This window comes from Setaria viridis, chromosome 7 (assembly GCF_005286985.2).
Source record: "Setaria viridis chromosome 7, Setaria_viridis_v4.0, whole genome shotgun sequence".
In the NCBI taxonomy this organism is placed as follows: Eukaryota; Viridiplantae; Streptophyta; class Magnoliopsida; order Poales; family Poaceae; genus Setaria; species Setaria viridis.
The window spans coordinates 29,901,242-29,923,482 of NC_048269.2; the positions used below are offsets into that span (position 1 = coordinate 29,901,242).

At 49.3% G+C, this 22,241-nt stretch overlaps 5 protein-coding genes across 8 annotated transcripts; 4 read left to right on the forward strand and 1 right to left on the reverse strand.

Annotated features, from left to right (window-relative positions):
- Nucleotides 1-3,962: 3,962 nt before the first annotated feature.
- LOC140223374 (anthocyanidin reductase ((2S)-flavan-3-ol-forming)-like) lies at nucleotides 3,963-5,494 on the forward strand. The gene is made up of 4 exons (XM_072295157.1): nucleotides 3,963-4,198; nucleotides 4,287-4,459; nucleotides 4,587-5,170; nucleotides 5,261-5,494. The coding sequence occupies exons 1-4, from the start codon at nucleotides 4,072-4,074 to the stop codon at nucleotides 5,412-5,414; spliced, it is 1,038 nt and encodes a 345-aa protein (XP_072151258.1). The 5' UTR covers nucleotides 3,963-4,071; the 3' UTR covers nucleotides 5,415-5,494.
- Nucleotides 5,495-5,630: 136 nt separating this feature from the next.
- LOC117864856 (anthocyanidin reductase ((2S)-flavan-3-ol-forming)) lies at nucleotides 5,631-9,089 on the forward strand. Its single transcript, XM_072295158.1, has 6 exons — nucleotides 5,631-7,400; nucleotides 7,629-7,795; nucleotides 7,879-8,079; nucleotides 8,246-8,405; nucleotides 8,509-8,728; nucleotides 8,803-9,089. Exons 1-6 carry the CDS (start codon nucleotides 7,277-7,279, stop codon nucleotides 8,948-8,950), a joined length of 1,020 nt encoding a protein of 339 aa, XP_072151259.1. The 5' UTR covers nucleotides 5,631-7,276; the 3' UTR covers nucleotides 8,951-9,089.
- A 1,995-nt stretch (nucleotides 9,090-11,084) lies between these two features.
- Nucleotides 11,085-18,377, forward strand: LOC117864857 (uncharacterized). Its single transcript, XM_072295355.1, has 12 exons — nucleotides 11,085-11,487; nucleotides 11,749-11,915; nucleotides 12,018-12,221; nucleotides 12,334-12,713; nucleotides 12,801-12,946; nucleotides 13,885-14,143; nucleotides 14,273-14,575; nucleotides 16,315-16,703; nucleotides 16,792-16,958; nucleotides 17,065-17,506; nucleotides 17,622-17,841; nucleotides 17,934-18,377. Exons 1-12 carry the CDS (start codon nucleotides 11,361-11,363, stop codon nucleotides 18,082-18,084), a joined length of 2,955 nt encoding a protein of 984 aa, XP_072151456.1. The 5' UTR covers nucleotides 11,085-11,360; the 3' UTR covers nucleotides 18,085-18,377.
- Nucleotides 13,342-16,168, reverse strand: LOC117863578 (chalcone synthase 1A). Its single transcript, XM_072294861.1, has 2 exons — nucleotides 15,041-16,168; nucleotides 13,342-14,883 (listed from the first exon to the last, which is right to left on the reverse strand). The coding sequence occupies exons 1-2, from the start codon at nucleotides 15,225-15,227 to the stop codon at nucleotides 13,829-13,831; spliced, it is 1,242 nt and encodes a 413-aa protein (XP_072150962.1). The 5' UTR covers nucleotides 15,228-16,168; the 3' UTR covers nucleotides 13,342-13,828.
- Nucleotides 18,031-21,262, forward strand: LOC117863580 (anthocyanidin reductase ((2S)-flavan-3-ol-forming)). 4 transcript variants are annotated; one of them, XM_034747368.2, is made up of 7 exons: nucleotides 18,031-18,173; nucleotides 19,393-19,634; nucleotides 19,861-20,027; nucleotides 20,116-20,319; nucleotides 20,398-20,557; nucleotides 20,673-20,892; nucleotides 20,983-21,262. In XM_034747368.2, the coding sequence occupies exons 2-7, from the start codon at nucleotides 19,511-19,513 to the stop codon at nucleotides 21,128-21,130; spliced, it is 1,023 nt and encodes a 340-aa protein (XP_034603259.1). In that variant the 5' UTR covers nucleotides 18,031-18,173; nucleotides 19,393-19,510; the 3' UTR covers nucleotides 21,131-21,262. The 4 variants fall into 4 exon arrangements, with proteins under 4 accessions (XP_034603259.1, XP_034603257.1, XP_034603258.1 ...); XM_034747366.2 differs by having other exon boundaries at nucleotides 20,116-20,557; XM_034747367.2 differs by having other exon boundaries at nucleotides 18,033-18,173; nucleotides 19,396-19,634; nucleotides 20,116-20,557.
- The last annotated feature ends 979 nt before the right edge of the window (nucleotides 21,263-22,241 follow it).

Consider the following 22,241-nt stretch of genomic DNA (forward strand, 5'->3'; position numbering starts at 1 on the left):
GCTCCCGTACCCGCCTTCCGCCGCACCCTTATGCCCCCACTAAACCCTAACACCCTCGCCTCGCACCCAACGCCGCCGTCGCCCGAGCTTGAGCCCTAGTCGTTAGCCGCCGCCCTCGATCTCCTCCGTCGCCGCCTTCCCGTCGACAAGATCATCGCCTGAAGCACCGTGAGGAGGTGAGGAAGCTTCCCGTGAAGATCCCGTGCAGTCCAGTGCCTTCTTTCGCGCGCACGGCTCGCTGGAGTTGCTGCCGCTGCGCTGAGCCGCCTTTTCGAGCCGTGTGCCGTCGACACCACCTAAACCACCGCAAGGACACCCTAGTCGCGTTCGTCATCTTCCTAGCTCGCTAGAGTCGAATCCCATCGCGAGCGGTGGTCGGACGCTCGTTTTCGAGTGAATTCCGGCGAGGCCGCTGCTCGTCGCCACCGCGCGCTGCCACCTCCATCCCAGCCGACCGTAGCCGTCTGATCGAGTGCCGATGGTCTAGATCGGATCTAACCTGGGTCAATACTGGTCAACCCTGCCGCCGCTCTATTCTTTTTGCTAAAGAACCCCTGAGTTTTATAGTTTTTGCACCCGAGGTCCTACATAGTTCAAAAGTACTTTTCTTTCTGTTTAGGCCCCTGCTCTTTTATAAAATCCCACCTGCCGTCCTGTTTAGTTCTTTTACACGTTAGACCTTCTATTTATATGTTTAATTAGGTTTCAGCTCACGATTTCTTTAAGGTTAGCCCCTAGAAATTTAGTTTTCTCGCACTTAAGCCCCTAAACCTTGTTTAGCTCATATCTTCAGCCTGCAAGTTCATGTTGACGCATATATTAGTTTTATGGTCCTGTTTTGCTTTGTTGCTACTATTTGATGTAATATTTTTTTTATTTTAGTCCTTTGTTTGTTTATATGTACTTGTTGATGCGCATAGAAGGATCGCAGTTCGAGGGATTCAAAGAGCAAGGCTTTGAAGACTTTTAGCAGCAAGAGCAATTTTAGGAAGGCAAGTCGTGCCCTTAGATCATAATTTGATCTTATGCAACCTTTACTTTTATGTTCAACATGTGATGTTCAATACACATATGCTTGCACTTCAAATATATAAACATGATGGGTCATATTTAAGTGTGCCTAGTTTCATCCCTGCACTTTGATCAACCTGGGTTTACTTTATTGTTAGGTAGTTCTTGCTTAGTTGCTCTAACTGGGCACGGTGGTATTAATGAACCAATACTTAAACTTATTTTATTTATGCTATACTTTCCATCAATACAATATCACCATGTTTAATTGGAACATGGAGAACCATCTAGGAAAGCAGTACAACCATAAGAACTACATAGCTCTGGTCTTGGCTAATTAATTAGAAACTCTAGTTTGTGGTAGCTTTACCTGAAATGGGCAAGAGGGGGAGATAGTAGTTGGTGTATAGTCTGGTCCTCAGATTGATCTGCTCTATGGTAGCTTCGCAGTTTGAGAAAGATTTATACATTGCGCTGATCATGAAACCTTAGCGAGCTATCCTTATTAGGGAATATTTGTAAAGCTCTCGTAGCATCCCTACGCAATCACACATCGGAAGTATAGTATTGTGCCTAGTTTGCATAAAATGGTTGGGTCTAAAGTTCTTTTGAACTTTTATGCGACTTGTGGTGAAAGTGTACAACCTCTGCAGAGTGTAAAACTGTTGTAACAGCCATGCTTACGGTCAAGAGCGGTATGGACCTTCACATAATTAATTTATCGGAAGTTGAATTAAATTGATGTTATTTATTGTTGTTATTTTTATTATGTTCATGCTTAATGTGTAACGTGGGTGTATAAATTTATACTTAGTAATTGCTAATAAAATTTGACCGACTAATTAAAATGCTGAAAAATTATTAAACTATAGTCTTACACTACACATTCCCCATGCTTGCTAAATACCAACCATAAATGTACTTATCCTTGCTAAAACCGTTGTTCAGACCAAGTCAACTTTGAAGAGGTTCCTGAAGGTTTTAAGGAGTTCTAGACGTACGTATGCCACCAGTCAACTGACCGTGGAGTCTTCGTCATCGTTGGAGTTCCGCTGTTTATTCAAATTAAGGATTTTTTGTCATGTAATAAATTTAACACTCCCTCTTTATGTTTTGGCACTGTCTATGATATTTTACTGTGAAGTCGTTGTATGTGTGAAAATTGATCCTGACTTATGTGTGATTTATTCATCTAGTTTTGCGCTGGTGTGACAACATGCCATTGCCTAACGTGTCATAACTGTCAAGGACCAGTAGTCGTTATGTTCAATCGTGTTCCTGCGCATAGTACTCTTTTCGTCTTCTACTCGGCTTCTGACTGTCACATGGACAAGATGTCAGCCAGCGACAAGATGAGGACAGCTTGCGTCACCGGAGGGAGCGGGTACATCGCCTCGGCGCTCATCAAGATGCTGCTGAATATTTAGTAGCTCATGATAATAGTTTTGTAGTAATAAAGTTTTATTTTTTCATCGAAGATTTCACATTAATTCCCACGAGATCCACTAGAAAAAAAAGAGATAAATGTTAAAAATTCTCAAAAAATTAAAAATATCAAACATCAATCCTATAATCTCTAATAATCATAACCTTTGATCTGTTATATTTTCTAAAAAGTTACCCACCACTATCATTATGAAAAATATTCAAAAATAAACTCTAAACCTATATTCAAATTACCAAGCTCAGTCATTATAAAAATAATCTAAACTAACCGCATAATCTTCATCCAATTTACTCATACATCTCATTATAAAAGCATAACTTAAAATATCATTTAAAAATAACCTAAAGTAAACACCTAAATTTTATTACATTTATCTCAGAAATATTCAGAAGTAAACTAATATATGATTTTAAATTACCTATTTATGTCATTGTTAATATAGAATACTAAGTTAATATATATAGATACACATGATGAGTGTCACCATTTGACCATTTATACATGTATGTGAGGAATTGATGAAAAATATTGATTTTCATGCTAAACATAGTGTGTGGAGGTGCGATACGAAATGAAAAAAAGTGTGGATGTGGATGAAAAAGTGTATAGAGTAATATTTAAAAAAATTAATCATAACCGGAAAAGATAAGCACATATCTATATAAATATTATGTTGAAATATTGAAAAAAATGAGGGAGTAATAGGTAATTTTTTTTGATTATTAGTTAGGAATTTAATTTTTATATAATTTTCAAATATAATAGCTTTTAAAAGTATTTGCCTATGCGGGAACACGGGTTGATGGACTAGTTAATTTTTAATTGAATTAGTTTTATACAATGCATTGTTTCATTCATTGATGTTTCTTAGGCTACATGCAAGACACAAACTGTGTTGAAAATAATGTATACATGGTTTCATCACCATTTCACCTCTCTCTTCATTAACTCTTTGCCACATCATCAAAGGTAACATGGCACTCTCAAAATAAAATTCCCATGGTAAAAATTTAGCCCTATCACATCGGATGTTCGGATACTAATTAGGAGGATTAAACATAAGCTAATTACAAAACTAATTGCAGAACCCCTAGACTAAATCGCGAGACGAATCTATTAAGCCTAATTAATCCATCATTAGTGAGTGGTTACTGTAGCACCACATTGTCAAATCATGGACTAATTAGGCTTAATAGATTCGTCTCGCGATTTAGCCTAGGGGTTGTGTAATTAGTTTTGTAATTAGTCTAGGTTTAATACTCCTAATTAGTGTCAAACATTCGATGTGACGGGCACTAAAATTTAGGCTCCTCCTCCCAAACACCGGGCGGAGGCTCTTCATTTGATTGAGCACACTGGGATTGGCCCACTCTGCTGCCCAGGCAGGGTCCTTTCGTACGAGGACCATGTGGCAGACCACTATTGAACAAATGATAAATGGTGACACATTTATCTTCTTGCTATGCATTCTTTTGCTTTTCTTGTGGCAACTGTTTTTTTTTCCGCCACAAACCGTTAGTCTACATCTTGTGTGGCCTACACTAAAAAAATCGAAGCTAATAGTTGTGGCGAGCGAGCCAGCCAGTGAATCCTCCTCTTTCAAGCGACTGGCGATGTCGGCAGCCGGCGAGAAGAAGAAGACGGCATGCGTGACCGGAGGGAACGGGTACATCGCCTCGGCTCTGATCAAGATGCTGCTGGAGAAGGGCTACGCCGTCAAGACGACGGTCAGGAACCCCGGTTCGATTCCTTCCTTGAACCCTCTTATCGAACGTCAGCGAATTGCTGCACATCTGCATTAACTGTAGTTTTGATCCTGAAACCCCAGATGACATGGCGAAGAACTCCCACCTCAAGGACCTGCAAGCGCTTGGCCCCCTGACTGTCCTCCGCGCCGACCTGAACATGGAAGGCAGCTTCGACGAGGCCGTCGCCGGCTGCGATTACGCCTTCCTCGTCGCCGCGCCGGTGAACCTCTCGTCAGGGGAGGAGGATCCAGAGGTGCAGCAGACGTGACCACCAGTTGTGAAGCTTCGTTTAATTCGATCGATTTCTTCTTTTTGTGATACCGCCGATGGCAAGCTGATTCGAAAAGCTGTTTTGAGCTTGATGAATTGATTGAATTCAGAAAGAGCTGATCGAGCCCGCTGTCCGGGGAACGCTGAACGTGATGAGGTCGTGCGTGAAGGCCGGCACGGTGCGGCGCGTGATCCTGACCTCGTCGGTGGCCTCAGTCTACATCAGACCGGAGCTGCAAGGCAACGGGCACGTCCTGGACGAGGATTCCTGGTCTGACGTCGAGTACCTCAGGGCCGAGAAGCCACCATTGTGGTGGGCGTACTGCGTGTCGAAGGTCCTCCTGGAGAAGGCGGCGTGCCGGTTCGCGGAGGAGCACGGCATCAGCTTCGTCACCGTCTGCCCCGTCTCCACCGTCGGCGAGGCGCCGGCGCCGATCGTCAACACCAGCGTCCCTTGCTGCCTCTCATTTCTATCCGGTGACGAGGCAGCGCTCGGCACGCTCAAAGGAATCGAGAGGACCTCCGGCGCGCTGCAGCTGGTCCACGTCGACGACCTCTGCCGCGCCGAGGTGTTCGTCGCCGAGGAGGCGGCGGCCGCGGGGAGGTACGTCTGCTGCGCCCTCAACACGACCGTCGTCGAGCTCGCGCGTTTCCTGGCACGGAAGTACCCGCAGTACGGCGTGAAGACAGACTTGTAAGAATCGGCCCGGGATCACTTCCGCAGCGGAGATCATTGTTGTTCGTAGTGGTTTTATTGTGAGCTCTGATTCCTGATACTCTGCAGCACCGACGATGATCAGCTCCTGGAGAAGCCGAGAGTGAGCGTGTCGTCTGCCAAGCTGGTTAGGGAAGGGTTCGAGTTCAAGTACAGGACCCTGGACGAGATATACGACGACGTCGTCGAGTACGGCAGGGCACTCGGAATTCTGCCCTACTGATGCTGATGATGCTCTGCTCCCGACAGATTGTACTCATGCTAGTCATGCTCTACAAAAAGATTGTTCAAGATGTTTCGCAATCCTGTGGTGTTTTTATCTCGGCATGTTATTCATGCTCGCCAACATTGTTGGTAGTTTAAGGTTGAGATACTTCATAAACACGATTTGCTGCTGCACCCGGTTCGCCACCGGCATTTCGTCGAACAAATCCCTGTTCGCCTTCCTCCTCGCCGCCGCTTCCGCCTCCGCATTCTCTGACGGTGGCAGCCACCTCCCGTTCACGCTCCTCCCCGCCGATCCCGCTGCGCGGATCCGTGGGCGAGTGACTGTCCGGCGATGCCGAGCTGGGCCTCGGTCACCACGGCCGCGCCCCTGTACGCGTCCGGCGGGTACATCAGCTACGGCGCGCTGAGGCGCGACCGCGTGCCATGCTCCCGCCGCGGCGCCCGCAGGGACGGAGACCGCGGTCGGGTACGTGTGCTCGACGGAGGGGAGCGCGGAAGGGGCAGCGGCGAGCCCGCGGCGGCGCGTTCTCGCCGGCGCGGATATTTACAAAGTGCCCCCTCATCTGGATCGCGATCATTGTTTGCAAAATGCGCCCGTGTATTTTCATATAGCCCCCTAATTTGGATCGCGATTATTGATCGCGATCCAAATTAGGGGGTTATTTGAAAATACCCGATCCGAGTATTTTGCAAACCACCCCTGATTTGGACAACAAGCTCCTTCGTCTCCTCCGGCCGCCCCCTCGGCTCCTCCTCCTGCCCGCCCGGCGCCGCCGTAGTCCCCGCCGGGCCCACCCTTCGTAGCACCGACTGGAAAGATCTACACGACTACACGAGCGTTCCCCCGCCTGCCTCTCCTTGCTATCCGGTGAGATCGAAGCCCCAACGCCTCGTTTCGGCAGGTTCAGTGTGGATGACGATACATTATGCCTGGCGGTTTCAGGCGACGAGGCGGCGTTCGGCATGCTGAAAGACGTCGAGATGGCCTCCGGCGCGGGGCTGCTGGTGCATGGTGCACGTCGACGACCTGTGCCGACGTGCCGTGCCACGGTGTTCGTCGCCGAGGAGGAGGCGGCCGCGGGGAGGTACATCTGATGCGGCCTCGACACCACCATCGTTGGGATCTATCGCACGTTTCCTCGTAAGGATCGTTTTCAGAGCTCTGAATTCTGACGGTTGGCCTGCAATGAAGTCAGTGACAATGTAGTTCAAACTTCGTCCGTGCCGTTTTGCAGCCATATCTGAAAGCGCACTTGCATTCGTTACAGAATTTGTTGCCTATGGTAAGAAAAAGTACTCTCCTCTAGTTACAATTTTGTTGCTATAAGCATTGAACTCTCCCTCCTTTTCTTAGGCGTCCTCTCCAATTTTGTTGTTTCTTCTGCATTTAGGTTCTTTGTAGCCTGAGCACGAAATCTTCGGAACCAACTGTATTATACTCTTCATCCTGATTTGAGTTTTCCGAGCTCATGCCATCCTATTATAAAATACGATCAAATTGCTAAATTCACGATATCTCTTAAATGCCGTAAAAAGGCTCAATGTAGGAATGTAGAAAATATATCTGGTACCCGGTGAAGAAATTGACCTGCTGGTGAGAAGGCGACGCCAACGGTCTGTCGCCGGTTGGCACGGTTGCCTTGGGCGCACTGGGCATGCATCAACCTACCGTTCAACGGTTCAAGCGCCACCCAACCGATGTTTGTGTGTATATGATGCAGCATGCAGGTTCACGGACAGTCACAGCTTTTGCCTTCAGCAAATCTCACTGCTGCAATTCCGGTGAGCTAGTGGGTTCTGGGCTGTGGGCGAGTTCTCATTTCCCCGCCTGCCAGGAGGTAGAGGTGGTGATCGGCGATGTCAGCTGGTGGCACGAAGAAGAAGGCGTGTGTGACCGGAGGCAACGGGTATATCGCCTCGGTGCTCATCAAGATGATGCTGGAGAAGGGCTATGCCGTGAAGACGACGGTCAGGAACCCCGGTTCGGTTCTTCTTGTTCCTTAGTTTTTTCTTCAGTATCTAGTGGATAAACCTTCTACAGTTCTACTGCGCCGGCATCTTCAGATGTTCTTGGGTAAAGAACGAGTAAAAAATAATAATCTGAACTAATGTTGCGCTTAATAAGCTTGGCTAAAGAACGCAGGGTAAGAATTGTTGGTCGCTGGTTTAGGCTCTGAACGTGCTACGTATTTGTGATTCTGAATCCCAGATGACATGGAGAAGAACTCCCACCTCAAGGACCTGCAGGCACTTGGCTCCTTGGAAGTCCTCCGCGCCGACCTGGACGACGAAGGCAGCTTCGATGAGGCCGTTGCTGGCTGCGACTACGCCTTCCTCGTCGCCGCTCCGGTGAACCTCCATTCAGAGAATCCTGAGGTGCGCAAAGTAAACGTCACCACTTGTCAGCGCAATTCTTCTTTTGTGATGGCATGCATAACTCGTTATGTTGGTGGTGGCAGAAAGAACTGATCGAGCCTGCTGTCCGAGGAACCCTGAACGTGATGAGGTCGTGCGCAAAGGCAGGGACCGTGAAGCGCGTGGTCCTGACCTCGTCGGCGGCCGCCGTCTCCAGCAGGCCGCTGCAAGGCGACGGGCACGTGCTGGACGAGAACTCCTGGTCCGACGTCGAATTCCTCACTGCCAACAAGTCCGGCCCCTGGGTAATACTAACACATGTCATGTCCCCCTTCTCGTCTGAAACGGAGTGTTCAGTCAAGCAGATGTGCAACATTTTTACTAAACAATGGAGTAATGTTCAGCCCAGTGTTGAACGCACCAATCATTTGCTTATGACGATCATGGCACCGTGCTTGCGTTGCATCGCAGGGGTATCCGGTCTCCAAGGTGCTGTCGGAGAAGGAGGCGTGCAGGTTCGCGGAGGAGCACGGCATCAGCCTCGTCACCGTCTGCCCCGTTCTCACCGTCGGCGCGGCACCGGCGAAAAAGATCCACACGAGCGTCCCCGCCAGCCTCTCCTTGCTGTCCGGTGCGCCAAGCTCCCGTGCCCTTCACTCCTCACACAGTCACACAACTCGGCAGATTGGGTATTTCGGTTGATGACACAAGTGGTTTTCCATTTTTTTTTTCAGGGGACGACGCAGCGTTCGGGGTGCTGAAAGGCGTCGAGATGGCCACCGGCGGTGTGCCGATGGTGCACGTCGCCGACCTGTGCCGCGCCGAGGTGTTCGTCGCCGAGGAGGACGCGGCCTCCGGGAGGTACATATGCTGCGGCGTCAACACGACCGTCGCCGAGCTCGCCCGTTTCCTGACAGAGAAGTACCCGCAGTACACCGTGAAAGCAGATCTGCTGTAAGGATCGGCTTCAGAGCTCTTCTGACGATTTTTGCACCGATGACTGATACTGTTTGTTTGCACGTTTGCAGCTCCGGTGAGCTCCTCGAGAAGCCGAGAGTGAGGCTGTCGTCGGCGAGGCTGGTGAAGGAAGGGTTCGAGTTCAAGAAGAAGACGCTGGACGAGATATACGACGACGTGGTGGAGCACGGCAAGGCCCTGGGGATTCTGCCCAACTGATACTTCCTCTGCCTTCCATCCGTAACAAGAAGGGATAGCACCAGCTTGCAGTGAAGTTGGGAAATAAATCTATGCTACCTGATGTACGCTAGCTGAACTGTCGAGGTTCAAGTCAGTTTGTATAAAATTTGGTTCTGTAGTTTTGTGTTCCTGCATGCAATAACTTTCGGGTCAAAAACTCGTAGACCTTCAAGACCTGGTAAACTAAAGATATCCGGTGTTAGCTTACGACAGTGAAACATATATTTTTTTTAATCTGGAACCACATCAAAATAGGTCATTTTCAGTATAATTAATTCGTGTGTTAAAACCAAATTTGCATTTTTCAAATAAAACATGCATACGCACACCCTTTTCAATCAAATTAATGTGAAAGTTACATTACCTAGAAAGATGAAAATATTTCAACCTTGCAATGTAAGTCAGTAGTGTCGCTTTTTTTCCCTTCTAGCAACAACCAAATTATTTAAACATCATTTTCTCTTCTTGGCAACTTACTTCTGGCGTTTAGTTCAAATAGCTCAAGATTTGAAGCCTCTTCTATTCTATATGGTAGGAACTAGCTTTTGCTAGGCCGATCAAACCACTGCCGCTCTTGTGTTAAACATTTAGCTTTGTCACGATGACATTTATTGTGTTTGACAAGAGGACTGCCTTTTCTTTTATAAAGTTGATTTTGTTGGTATATATATGGATTTAGAGCCATTTCCAAATTTAATCGATAGATAAAAGAATGTCTATTATGTGAGAAGGAACAAGTTGTTCATACAAAAATAGTTTAGCCTGTTCGGAGGGTGGATGCTGCTGCTGCCCGCTGCCGCTGCAACTGCGCCGCTCTCTCCATCAGCCAGAGATGATGACCACAGTCACCTCTGCACCGCCAAGAGGGGCTTGCTAATTAGCGCTCGCTTGCTAGGAGCGTCCGCAACAATCAATTTCCGACAGCCATTTTATGGCATGATGCTGCCTTGTCGGTCCACCTCTTTCCGTTTCTGAATCACCAGTGGTCCCCCTTCTGTATGCACGCAAATTTGTAAACACAAAAGTATGTAGATAAAATTTATACACACAAATTTGTAGGTAAACTTATACACACAAATCTGTGGACAAAACTTATGCACAGAATTTATATAACAATGTTCAAACACAAATTTGTGGACAAAACTTATGCACAAAATTTGTATAACAATGTTCAAACAAAAATTTGTAGACAAAACTATATGAGCAAATTTATACGTATGACTTCTACCTACAGCTTCTAAAGAGGACAACTTCAAATTTCCATTTTCAAGAGAGTTATAACTTGTGCATACAACTTGTATGTATAACTTTTTGGCAACTTCTTACGTGATAATTTTGTAGCACAATTTTCGTAATATACAGAACTTATACAAATGTTTTTTATCACAACTATTATGAAAATATTATTAGGCAACTTATGAACGTGACCGGCACACGAAGGACATGCACATAGTAAAAAAAATGACTGATCGGAGAAGAAAGAGAAATAACTAGAACATGGCTAAGGAAGGGGCGAGCAGGGGAACGCGTGCACGACGTCTGCACGAGAGCCGGGAAGCACGCACGCGGGAAGCCGATGTGGCAACCTGGGCTGCTTTGCCCAGAAGGCTTTGAGCGGCCCATGGGCACCCCGACTCCCACTTGTCCTCTATTTTTTTTTGTCTTTTCTTTTCTTTAAATTAGTAACTGATTTCCTCATTCAAAATTTGAATAAAAAAATCAAACCTAAAAACTGGGTGTGTGTGTGTGTGTGGGGGGGGGGGGGGGGGGGGGGGGGGGGAGGGGGACCCGAAATACCAACAACTTTTATGGTGGCTAGTGATTGTGACACCAGGCCTTGCTGCAAAGGAACGGAGAGAAACACGGTACTAGTTCACCCAACTAGAATATGTAGTTTTTTTTGACATATTTACACACAGGGGAAAAACACAAATAATAGGATAAAAAATCGCTCGAGTGCGTAGCTGTTTCCTGTTTAGACCAGTCGGCATCATTGTTGGCACTCGGCGTCCATCGTTGGTTACATTGACCTGTCCATCCCGGCCGCATCAGCTTCACACACCTCTCCCTCCTCCGGTTGGAGCTGCGGGTACAGGGCGCCTACCGATCCATCAAACACATCTCTTGCTTCATCCTTTTGCTAAAACACGAAGTAGATCTCACGTCTCTGCCTCAAAGTCCTCTCCATGTCATGTCCTAGGAGGAGGCTAGGATACAGTACTTTTTCCTGCACGCCAGTGTCGTCTCCTACTTGTGTGGTGTCTACATAACGAGAGTCATCATCAACCACCAGTCGAACGTACAGTGTTCTAGTGCGCGCTAGTTGCGAGCTGGTGAGTCCACACTCCCTTCTCCGGTGGCAGAGGTAGGTGGTGACCGGCGTCCAGCAATGTCGGCCGGCAGCGAGAAGAAGAGGACGGCGTGCGTCACCGGAGGGAGCGGGTACATCGCCTCCGCGCTCGTGAAGATGCTGCTGGAGAAGGGCTACGCCGTGAAGACGACAGTCAGGAACCCCGGTTCGATTCGTTCATCTTTCTCTTCAGTTCAGTGTTTCGTGGCTGGTCCTGGTCCTTTTCATGGACAGAGGACCTGAACGCTTTTACTTTTGATGAGTTGGGACTTGGGAGATAGTGGCATAGATGGTTCAAGAACCGGGATTCTAAGCTCAGGCAAATCAGCGAGCAAGAAAGAACCTGAAATCATAACTGTTATGATCCCCAAGACAACGCATGCTAAGAATCTCTGATAGTGCTCTGCATTGTGAATCTGAATCGCAGATGACATGGAGAAGAACTCTCACCTCAAGGACCTGCAGGCACTTGGCCCTTTGGAGGTCTTCCGCGCCGACTTGGATGAAGAAGGCAGCTTTGACGAGGCTGTCGCCGGCTGCGACTACGCCTTCCTCGTCGCCGCTCCGGTGAACATCCACACGAAGAATCCTGAGGTGCGCAGACGTCCACAGCACGTGTATGGCGGTTCCTCATTTGTCTTGTACTTGGTGACACGGCATCTGTACCTCATCGCTTCCTCGATTGGGTAACGGCAGAAAGAGATGATCGAGCCCGCTGTCAGGGGAACTCTGAACGTGTTGCGGTCGTGCGTGAAGGCAAGGACGGTGAAGCGCGTGGTCCTGACCTCGTCGGCGGCCGCGGTCTCCAGCAGGCCGGAGCTGCAAGGCGACGGCCACGTCCTGGACGAGGACTCCTGGTCCGACGTCGAGTACCTCACCGCCAACAAGTCCAGTTACTATGTACGCGCACACGTTTGCCAGCCTTATGTGCAGTAGTCCTGTCCCGGCGCCTGGATTCATGTCCTGAAACCGAAGTGCACAGTCTGCTCATGCTTCATTTGATCGATCGCAGGGATACCCGGTCTCGAAGGTGCTCTTGGAGAAGGCAGCGTGCAGGTTCGCGGAGGAGCACGGCATCAGCCTCGCCACCGTCTGCCCCGTCGTGACCGTCGGCGAGGCACCGGCCCCGAACGCCCGCACCAGCGTCCCAAACTGCCTCTCCCTTCTATCTGGAGACGAGGCAGCGTTCGCCGTGCTGAACGCCATCGAGAGCGCCACGGGCTGTATTCCGATGGTTCACGTCGACGACCTCTGCCGCGCCGAGGTGTTCGTCGTCGAGGAGGACGCGGCCGCGGGGAGGTACATCTGCTGCAGCCTCAACACGACCATCGCCGAGCTCGGGCGTTTCCTGGCGCAGAAATACCCGCCGTACGGCGTGAAAACCCATCTGCTGTAAGAATCGGCTCCAGAGCAGTAGAGCACCGAATTCTGACGATGTTTTGCACTGATGACTGATACCGTTTGCTTGCACATTTGCAGCTCCGGCGACCGTCTTGAGAAGCCGAGAGTGTGCCTGTCATCTGCGAAGCTGCTGAGGGAAGGGTTCGAGTTCAAGTACAAGACGCTGGAGCACATCTACGACGACATGGTCGAGTACGGCAAGGCCGTGGGAATCCTGCCCAACTGATGTGATTCTCCTCGTCCTCTGCTTTTGCGGTCGATGGTCACGAACTCGCGAGTCAGAACTCAGAACACAAAAACCATGCCTATACTGCTAGTAAGCTGAACATTAGCGGTTCAGTAAGTTCGTATAAGATGCGGTTCTGCACTTGTTTCGGCAATATCTTGTGGGAAACTAGTTCGGTCGCCGGCGCATTTTATCATACAGACAAAACGAGTTTTCATCTTACGATCAAGAGACATTTCGCTTTTTTGGTGCCTGGCCTTTGGGCAACTTGTACATCGACATCTGGTTCATCATGATCTGCACTATCTGCAATCGTTTTGAGAAAGGGACGGAATTTGTATTTTAATTTTTACATTACGCCCAATCGTTTTGAGAAAGGGACGGAATTTGTCATTTCTCATTGCAAGGCATCAGCCACAAAAAAGCTTCATATATCTTTATTGTTTCATCATGATCTGCACTATCTGCATTTTGAATTGTGTATGCTTCAAGGGGCCCGACTGATCCACGCACTAGCATAGCACCAGCAAGCAAAGTCGTGCTGCCTACCTGACACTTTCTCGTCCCTTCCTTTTCGAAAACTTCTTCCCTTCTAGTCTTTCCTTTTTCCTGAAAAACTTTTTGCGAACTATATTTAGATTTTTTTAATCCTATCTGGGATAAAGACATATATCCTGAACCCGCGCCTCATTGTACAGACATATCCCGTAATTATTATCTGCTAATGGCCGGTTTAACCAAATCACATGCTTAAGCTAACTGATCGCATGCACTAACTATTCCTAACAGTTTGCTCTGATCACATGCTCTTCGTGCTTGCGGCACCTCCAACCCCATCTAGGCACATTCTGTAACATCTTTCTGTATCAAATGTTGTTGCTCACCGTGTAGTACTTTGGTGTAGTTTGGTGTAGTGGTTGGCGTGTATTAGCGCAGCTAGACGCGCGGCACGCAAGAGGACGAGATCCAAGGTGAGCCCGGAGCCGAAGCCGCAGAGCACGCACCAGTGGCACCCCTCCCCTGCGGTGCCGCAGCCGTTGGCGGCGGACCAGCGGCGCATGCCGTCGAGGGTGAACCACACGGACGCGCTGCCCATGTTGCCGTACTCGGCGAGCACCTCGCGAGAGGCCCGCATCTTAACCAGCTCCAGCCCAAGCGCCGTCTCCACCTTGTCCAGGATTAGGCGGCCCCCAGGGTAATGCATCGCCCAGAACAGCGCGGTCCAGTCGCCGTCAGTGACGGAGCCGCCGAGCAACCCCCGAAGGGCGGCCTCGAGGTTGCTCGCAAACATAGACGGCCCTTCCCTGACGAGACTGATCGTAAGGCCCGCCTCCCGGATGAGCCCTCGCATGGCGTCGCCCGTTCCCGGCACGGTGAGCTGCCTCGAGCACACGATCTCGAACAGCGGCCTCTCACTCCCTTCCCCCGCCGCCGCGGCGGAGTCGGCGGCCCCGACGACGACCGCCGACGCGCCGTCCGCGATGAACGCCTGGGTGGCTAGGCCGTCGGCGCCGCGGAAGGCGATGATGCTGACCTCGACGAGGACGGCCAGCACGCGGGCGCCGGCGTTGTTCTCGGCGAGGTCCTTGGCGAGGCGCAGCGTGGACGCGCCGACGACACAGCCCTGGTGGTAGACGCCGAGGCGGCTGGCGGAGAGGGAGAGCCCGAGGAGGCGGGCGACTTGGTAGTCGGCGCCGGGCTGGTCGCTGCCGCCGCTGTTGCAGCCCACGATGAGGTGGGTGATGTCCTCCACCGGCCTCCCCCACTCCTTGAGCGCGGCGGCGGCGGCCGCGGCGCCGAGTTCAGGGATCTTGGCCGAGATGATGTCCTTGCGCTTGTCCAGACTTGGCCCCCCGTACGTGGTCATCTCAGGATTAGCGCCCAGCAGTGCCTCGTCGATGTACAGGTGCCGCTTCCTAATGGCCGATTTCTGACCTGCAAATAAATGACCTCACTGTGAATGTTGTGAGTGCGTACGTGTGTGTATACATACATGTGTACATATATTTATTTATATATATATATATATATATATATATATATATATATATATATATATATATATATATGCATCGCTAGGTACTGTACGTACATATACGCCTGAACCCGTCCTTGAGCTCCTCCTTGATGTGGTCACTGTTGGTGACACGGAAGTAGAAGTCCGGGAAGTCGCTCTGCAGCATCACATTACTGGGATTGGCCGTCCCGATCGCCAAGGTGGAGGCCGTGCCCATCGCCCTCTTATGCTGGTACACCCTAGGACCATCGACGATATCCATGGCCGTTAAGCTGATGGAGATAGATCGATGCCTGTCTCCTCCGAAAGGCCAGCTACCATGCCTATTTATAGCATGGTTTTAAGTCTCCCGCTGTAAGCTTCCGCTGTAACCTGCTATACCTACTTGAGGCATTTTATAGATGGTGCTGAGAATGTTTTTCGTTAAGAAGAACTGAGTTTGTTTACAAGAAGCGTACAGTTCGAAAGAAGCAAAACAAACAATAAAACAAACAATAAGAACAATCGCACTGAACTTCTGATCCCTAGCAGCCCGCCGAAGCCCAAAGCCTTGCCTCCCCTAGAATGGCAGGAGCCAACGCCACCGACTGTAGAGCGGATCGGTCATGCACCCAACGGTTCCGTTCCCGCCACAACAACCAAGCAACTAACCAAATCAGGGTATCAAACCTCTTTCCAACGTGGTTTAGGCACCCTCTTCCAAGATTGTAGCCACCATGAAGCGACCGCACCTTCCTCTTGAGGCACTAACGTTTGGAGGTTCACATAACAAAGAGTGCAAAACCACGTTTCCCGACTATGTACACAACCAGTGAGAAAATGATCTATAGTTTCCATCTCTTGTGCACACAGAGCACAATCGTCTCTGTCACAGAGCCCATGGCGACGGAGATGGTTAGAAGTCCAACAACGACCATGTAGAATGAGCCATCCGAAGAACTTGCATTTACCCGAGGTCTGAACCTTCCAAAGTTGTTGCACCCTCAAGAGATGCGACTTGCCAAGGAAAAGTGCTTTATAAGCAGAAGCGGAAGAGAACCCCCCCAAATGGTGACCACCTCCATACGAACTTGTCTGGCGACCGGTTTAGAATCCAACCCTAAAGAAAATCCCATATGCTCAGGTACTGCGAAACAACCTGTACCGTGAGAGCATATGAGATGTCGCTGATCCAACGTCGATCGGTCAGCCCCTCACGCACCATGCAATTAGACTCCATCTAATTAGATTCCATCTGTGCAATTAGTTTTGTAATTAGCTCATATTTAATCCTTCTAATTAGCATTCGAACATACAATGTGATATTAATAAAGTTTAGCACACTGTATCAGGCTCTTCATTTGACTGAGCGCACTGGGATTGGCCCACTCTGCTGCCCAGGCAGGGTCCTTTCGTACGAGGACCATGTGGCAGACCACTAGTGAACAAATGATAAATGGTGACACATTTATCTTCTTGCTATGCATTCTTTTGCTTTTCTTGTGGCAACTGTTTTTTTTTCCGCCACAAACCGTTTGTCTACATCTTGTGTGGCCTACACTAAAAAAATCGAAGCTAATAGTTGTGGCGAGCGAGCCAGCCAGTGAATCCTCCTCTTTCAAGCGACTGGCGATGTCGGCAGCCGGCGAGAAGAAGAAGACGGCATGCGTGACCGGAGGGAACGGGTACATCGCCTCGGCTCTGATCAAGATGCTGCTGGAGAAGGGCTACGCCGTCAAGACGACGGTCAGGAACCCCGGTTCGATTCCTTCCTTGAACCCTCTTATCGAACGTCAGCGAATTGCTGCACATCTGCATCAACTGTAGTTTTGATCCTGAAACCCCAGATGACATGGCGAAGAACTCCCACCTCAAGAACTTGCAGGCGCTCGGCCCCCTGACCGTCCTCCGCGCCGACCTGGATGAAGAGGGCAGCTTCGACGAGGCCGTCGCCGGCTGCGACTACGCCTTCCTCGTCGCCGCTCCGGTGAACCTCGCGTCAGAGGATCCTGAGGTGCGCAGTCTGTCTCAGGCATCCCTTAACAGTCAGTCAGTCACCACTGTTCTGTGTTCTGCCTGCCTGTTGGCTCGCTCAATTCAACTCGATCTGCGCGTGGCAGAAAGAGCTGATCGAGGCAGCCGTCCGAGGAACTCTGAACGTGATGAGGTCGTGCGTGAAAGCGGGGACGGTGAAGCGCGTCATCCTGACCTCGTCGGCGGCCTCGATCATCATGAGGCCGGAGCTGCAGGGTGACGGCCATGTCCTGGACGAGGAGTCCTGGTCCAACGTCGAGTACCTCAGAGCCAACAAGACTGCTTTCTGGGTACGCGCCGTTCCTTCGGAACCAGCATGTTTTATTGGTCCGTTTGCTAATGGTGTTCGCGTTGCGTTCGCGTCGCAGGGTTACCCGGTCTCCAAGGTGCTCTCGGAGAAGGCGGCGTGCAGGTTCGCGGAGGAGCACGGCATCAGCCTCGTCACCGTCTGCCCCGTCGTCACCGTCGGTGCGGCACCGGCGCCGACCGCCCGCACCAGCGTCCCGACCTGCCTCTCCCTTCTGTCCGGTGAGGCCGTGAGCACGAGCGCTGAGATGAGCTGACCGGAAGACAGAGAAGAACTTGTCGATTTCTCTCGTACCTGCAGTTCTTTTCATACCGCTGCGTCACGTGACTATCGCAGGCGACGAGGCAGAGTTCGCCCTGCTGAGAGGCATGGCGAAGGTGTCCGGCACGGTGCCGCTGGTTCACGTCGACGACGTCTGCCGCGCCGAGCTATTCGTCGCCGAGGAGGAGGCGGCCGCGGGGAGGTACCTCTGCTGCAGCCTCAACACGACCATCGCCGAGCTCGCGCGTTTCCTATCTGCAAATTACCCGCAGTACACTGTGAAAACGAAGCTGCTGTGAGTTGAACTCTAAATAAAGAATCTGCTGTGAAGTAAGAATCAGGCACTTGCTTTGCACTGAGGAGTGATTATCGCCTTCCACTTTGCAGCTCTGGTGATCTGCTTGAGAAGCCGAGAGCACGCCTGTCATCGGCGAAGCTGGTCGGTGAAGGGTTTGAGTACAGGTACAAGACGCTCGATGGGATGTACGACGACATGATCGACTATGGCAAAGCCTTGGGAATTCTGCCCAATCTATGATGCTCCTCTGCTTTGTATGGGTGGGTGATCACAACTCCAAACCAGCAAGCAGTTGCAAGATCCTCCATGCTGCTAGAGTACTAGTACTGGTACGTTGAATAAATACATTGTGATGATAGATGTGGGTGGTTTAGATTCATTCATAGAAAATTTGGGTTTATTTTCCCATAATGGCAAAGATATGTAATTTGAATATAGATTTTAGGGTACTTTGGGTTATTGTTTTATGATGGCACATGTGAGTGATTTAAAAGAAAATTAATTAGATATTATTGGTAACCACTTGCGGTTAACGGCATTGCAATTTGTAACAAGAAACTGACTTTCGTGATTCTTCTTTTTCCCCACAGAGCCCTTCCATTCATTGTAGTGTGGCCGCCTATCTTTCAGAATCAGATTGAGAATTTCGATTTCGATCACATCCATTCAATCGGATTAGTCATCATAAAGATCCATTACACTTGGCTGAATGTGTCATTTTCAGTGCGAGGCGTAAGTCATAACAACAGACAAACTGTCGTCGTCATCGTTCCCCACGATCTGTCCTTTATTTTTTTATTTTTTTGCCTTGTTTAGTTCCCCTTTTCTCAACTTTGGCACTATGCAAAAAGAAAAATTCCCCGTCACATCAAACTTACGATATATGCATGAGTACTAAATGTAGACGAAATCAAAAACTAATTGCACAGTTTTGTTGTACTTTGCGAAACGAATCTTTTAAGCCTAATTAGTTAATGTTTGGACAATAATTCACAAATACAAACGAAATGTTACCGTTGCGCATTTATAGCAAAATGCAAACTTTGCCACTTCCAATTTGGGAACTAAACAAGGACAGGGCTATTTGGCGAAGGGTTGTTTGGCGATAGGGTGTTAAAATTTAACACCCGTCACATCGGATGTTTGGATGCTAATTAGAAGTATTAAATATAGGCTAATTACAAAACTAATTGCATAGATGGAGTGTAATTCGCGAGACGAATCTATTAAGCCTAATTAGTCCATAATTTGACAACGTGGTGCTAAGTAATCATTTGCTAATGATGAATTAATTAGGTTTAATAGATTCATCTCGCGAATTAGCACAGGATTCTGCAATTAGTTTTATAATTAGCTCATATTTAGTTCTCCTAATTAGCATCCGAACATCCGATGTGACAATATTAAAGTTTAGTACCTCATATCCAAACACCTCCGAAATCAACCTAGCGCTGGTCGCGGCCCCAACGATCACTGTCCCTCTGGGCGGCTGCTAACAACCGATCAAGCAATCAGCACCTGACCTACGCCATCGATCTCTTCCTACAGCAGACTGCATCTTCTCCTGAAAGTTCAGGTGTCCGGGTGAGTGAATCTCCTCTTTCCGGCGATTCAGCCCCTACTAGTGTGGAGTGAGGATAGCGGCTAGGGGACGTCGTGACCGGCGATGTCGGCCGACGACAAGATGAAGACGGCGTGCGTCACCGGAGGGAGCGGGTACATCGCCTCCGCGCTCATCAAGATGCTGTTGGAGAAAGGGTATGCCGTGAAGACGACGGTCAGGAACCCCGGTTTGATTCACTGATCCATCCCTTTCAGCTCTTTTTTTCTTCTGTTTCTCGTAGGGATGAAATTTTCGGAGTAGTTGCAAAAATTGACAATAATAACTAGTACTCCATGTGTTCTCATAAGAGGTTCCTTTAATCATGTTGGAGTAAAACAAATTACTGTGAAAGAATTTGTCAGCATGATCCTGAATCTTCCAAGTACTTGCCGCTTTGCTTCTGCAACCCCCAGATGACATGGCGAACAACTCCCACCTCAAGAACTTGCAGGCGCTCGGCCCCCTGGAGGTCCTCCGCGCAGATTTGGACGAAGAAGGCAGCTTCGATGAAGCCGTCGCCGGCTGCGATTACGCCTTCCTTGTCGCCGCTCCCGTGAACCTCAAGTCGGAGAATCCTGAGGTGTGGGGCCACTGTTCTGCTGTAAAAATTTGGCACTACTGAACAATGCCTTGACTTGGTCCACTCAAATGAACTCGATGCATGGCAGAAAGAGCTGATCGAGCCAGCTGTCCGAGGAACTCTGAACGTGATGAGGTCGTGCGTGAAAGCGGGGACGGTGAAGCGCGTCATCCTGACCTCGTCGGCGTCCTCGATCACCAGGAGGCCGGAGCTGCAGGGCGACGGCCATGTCCTGGACGAGGAGTCCTGGTCCAACGTCGAGTACCTCAGAGCCAACAAGACTGCTTTCTGGGTACGCGCCGTTCCTTCTGAACCAGCATGTTTTATTGGTCCGTTTGCTAATGGTGTTCGCGTTGCGTTCGCTTCGCAGGGTTACCCGGTCTCCAAGGTGCTCTCGGAGAAGGCGGCGTGCAGGTTCGCGGAGGAGCACGGCATCAGCCTCGTCACCGTCTGCCCCGTCGTCACCGTCGGTGCGGCGCCGTCGCCGACCGCCCGCACCAGCGTCCCGAGCTGCCTCTCCCTTCTGTCCGGTGAGGCCGTGAGCACGAGCGCTGAGATGAGCTGACCGGAAGTCAGAGAAGAACTTGTCGATTTCTCTCGTACCTGCAGTTCTTTTCATACCGCTGCGTCGCGTGACTATCGCAGGCGACGAGGCAGAGTTCGCCGTGCTGAGAGGCATGGCGAAGGCGTCCGGCACGGTGCCGCTGGTTCACGTCGACGACGTCTGCCGCGCCGAGCTGTTCGTCGCCGAGGAGGAGGCGGCCGCGGGGAGGTACCTCTGCTGCAGCCTCAACACGACCATCGCCGAGCTCGCGCGTTTCCTGGCACACAAGTACCCGCAGTACGGCGTGAAAACAGACCTGCTGTAAGAATCGGGCCTCAACTCTGAACCTTTCGTTGCACTGACTAGTGAGGACTGAGGAGTGATGCATGATCCTGGGCTTCCGCTTTGCAGCTCCGACGACGTGCTTGAGAAGCCGAGAGCGTGCGTATCGTCCGCGAAGCTGGTGAGGGAAGGGTTCGAGTACAAGTACGAGACGCTGGATGGGATGTACGACGACATGGTCGAGTACGGCAAGGCCTTAGGAATTCTCACCAACTGATGATGTTCCTCCGCTTTGGGGTGTCACAATTCCAAAATGTGCTTGCAAAACAAGTCTATGGTTTCCGGAAAAAAGAGAGAGAGGGAGTCTCTGTTAACTTTATGAGAGGAAACAACAGGTCCTTGTTTATTACACGTTTGCCCCCCCCCCCCCCCCCCCCCCCCCCCCCCTTATCTCCCACCGTCCAGGACGCTTTAACATTCGTGCGCAAGCTGCCTCGCGTGGATCTTCGTTGACCGCTCCGCGCGCTTGCTGGTCTCGCGCGGGCACCCAACGCGTGAGTACCCCTCCGGCCCTCCCCTCCCCACCCACCCACCCACCCAACACGCAATTGATGCCATCGGAGCATGGTCAAGTAAAAAAAGTAATACCTCTGTTTATTTTTTAAAAAACATGATATGAGATGATACGGTTTCCAAATTACATTTCGACTATTAATTTATCTTATACTATATTGTTTGGTTATAAACTTACAATCGAGTACATTTAATTATAAATCCAACCATTTCAATTTACATCATAAAAATAAAAAATTATTGGTTAAATTATTGGTCAAAGATAACATTGTTTGAATCTTGATATGCACGTATGCCTTATAAATATAAACGGAGGGAGTAATTGCTATTTATCTTTTTGATATTGTCACCTTTTTCCATGATAGAAAAAAAAGTATTACAATGTTGGAATATTTTATTTCTCTACCTACTTTTTATGTCACTGCCGGGACTTTTTTTTCTTTAGATCTCAGAATATTTAGATTTTAACCAAAAAAATGGCCCTAATCTTCTGAAACAATTCGCTACCTATAACATTTTTTTTCTTAGACCAGAATATGACAAACCTAACAGATTTTTATCATAAATAACGTTCCTTAAAAAAACTGAAGAAACTAGTGTCCAAGAAATAGCATCTCCCATATTATAAAAAACAAGTTTACCGGTTATTATGGATATGGATTACAAGCAAAAGGCGGGATATCAGCTGAGCAAGATATATAGCAGAGAAACCGCAGTCCTACAAAACGCATTATACTTGGTAAACGTCGAACAAACATCTAAAAAAATCAGAACAGCTACGAGAGCACCACGACTGCACGAGCTTGGAAGAGCCA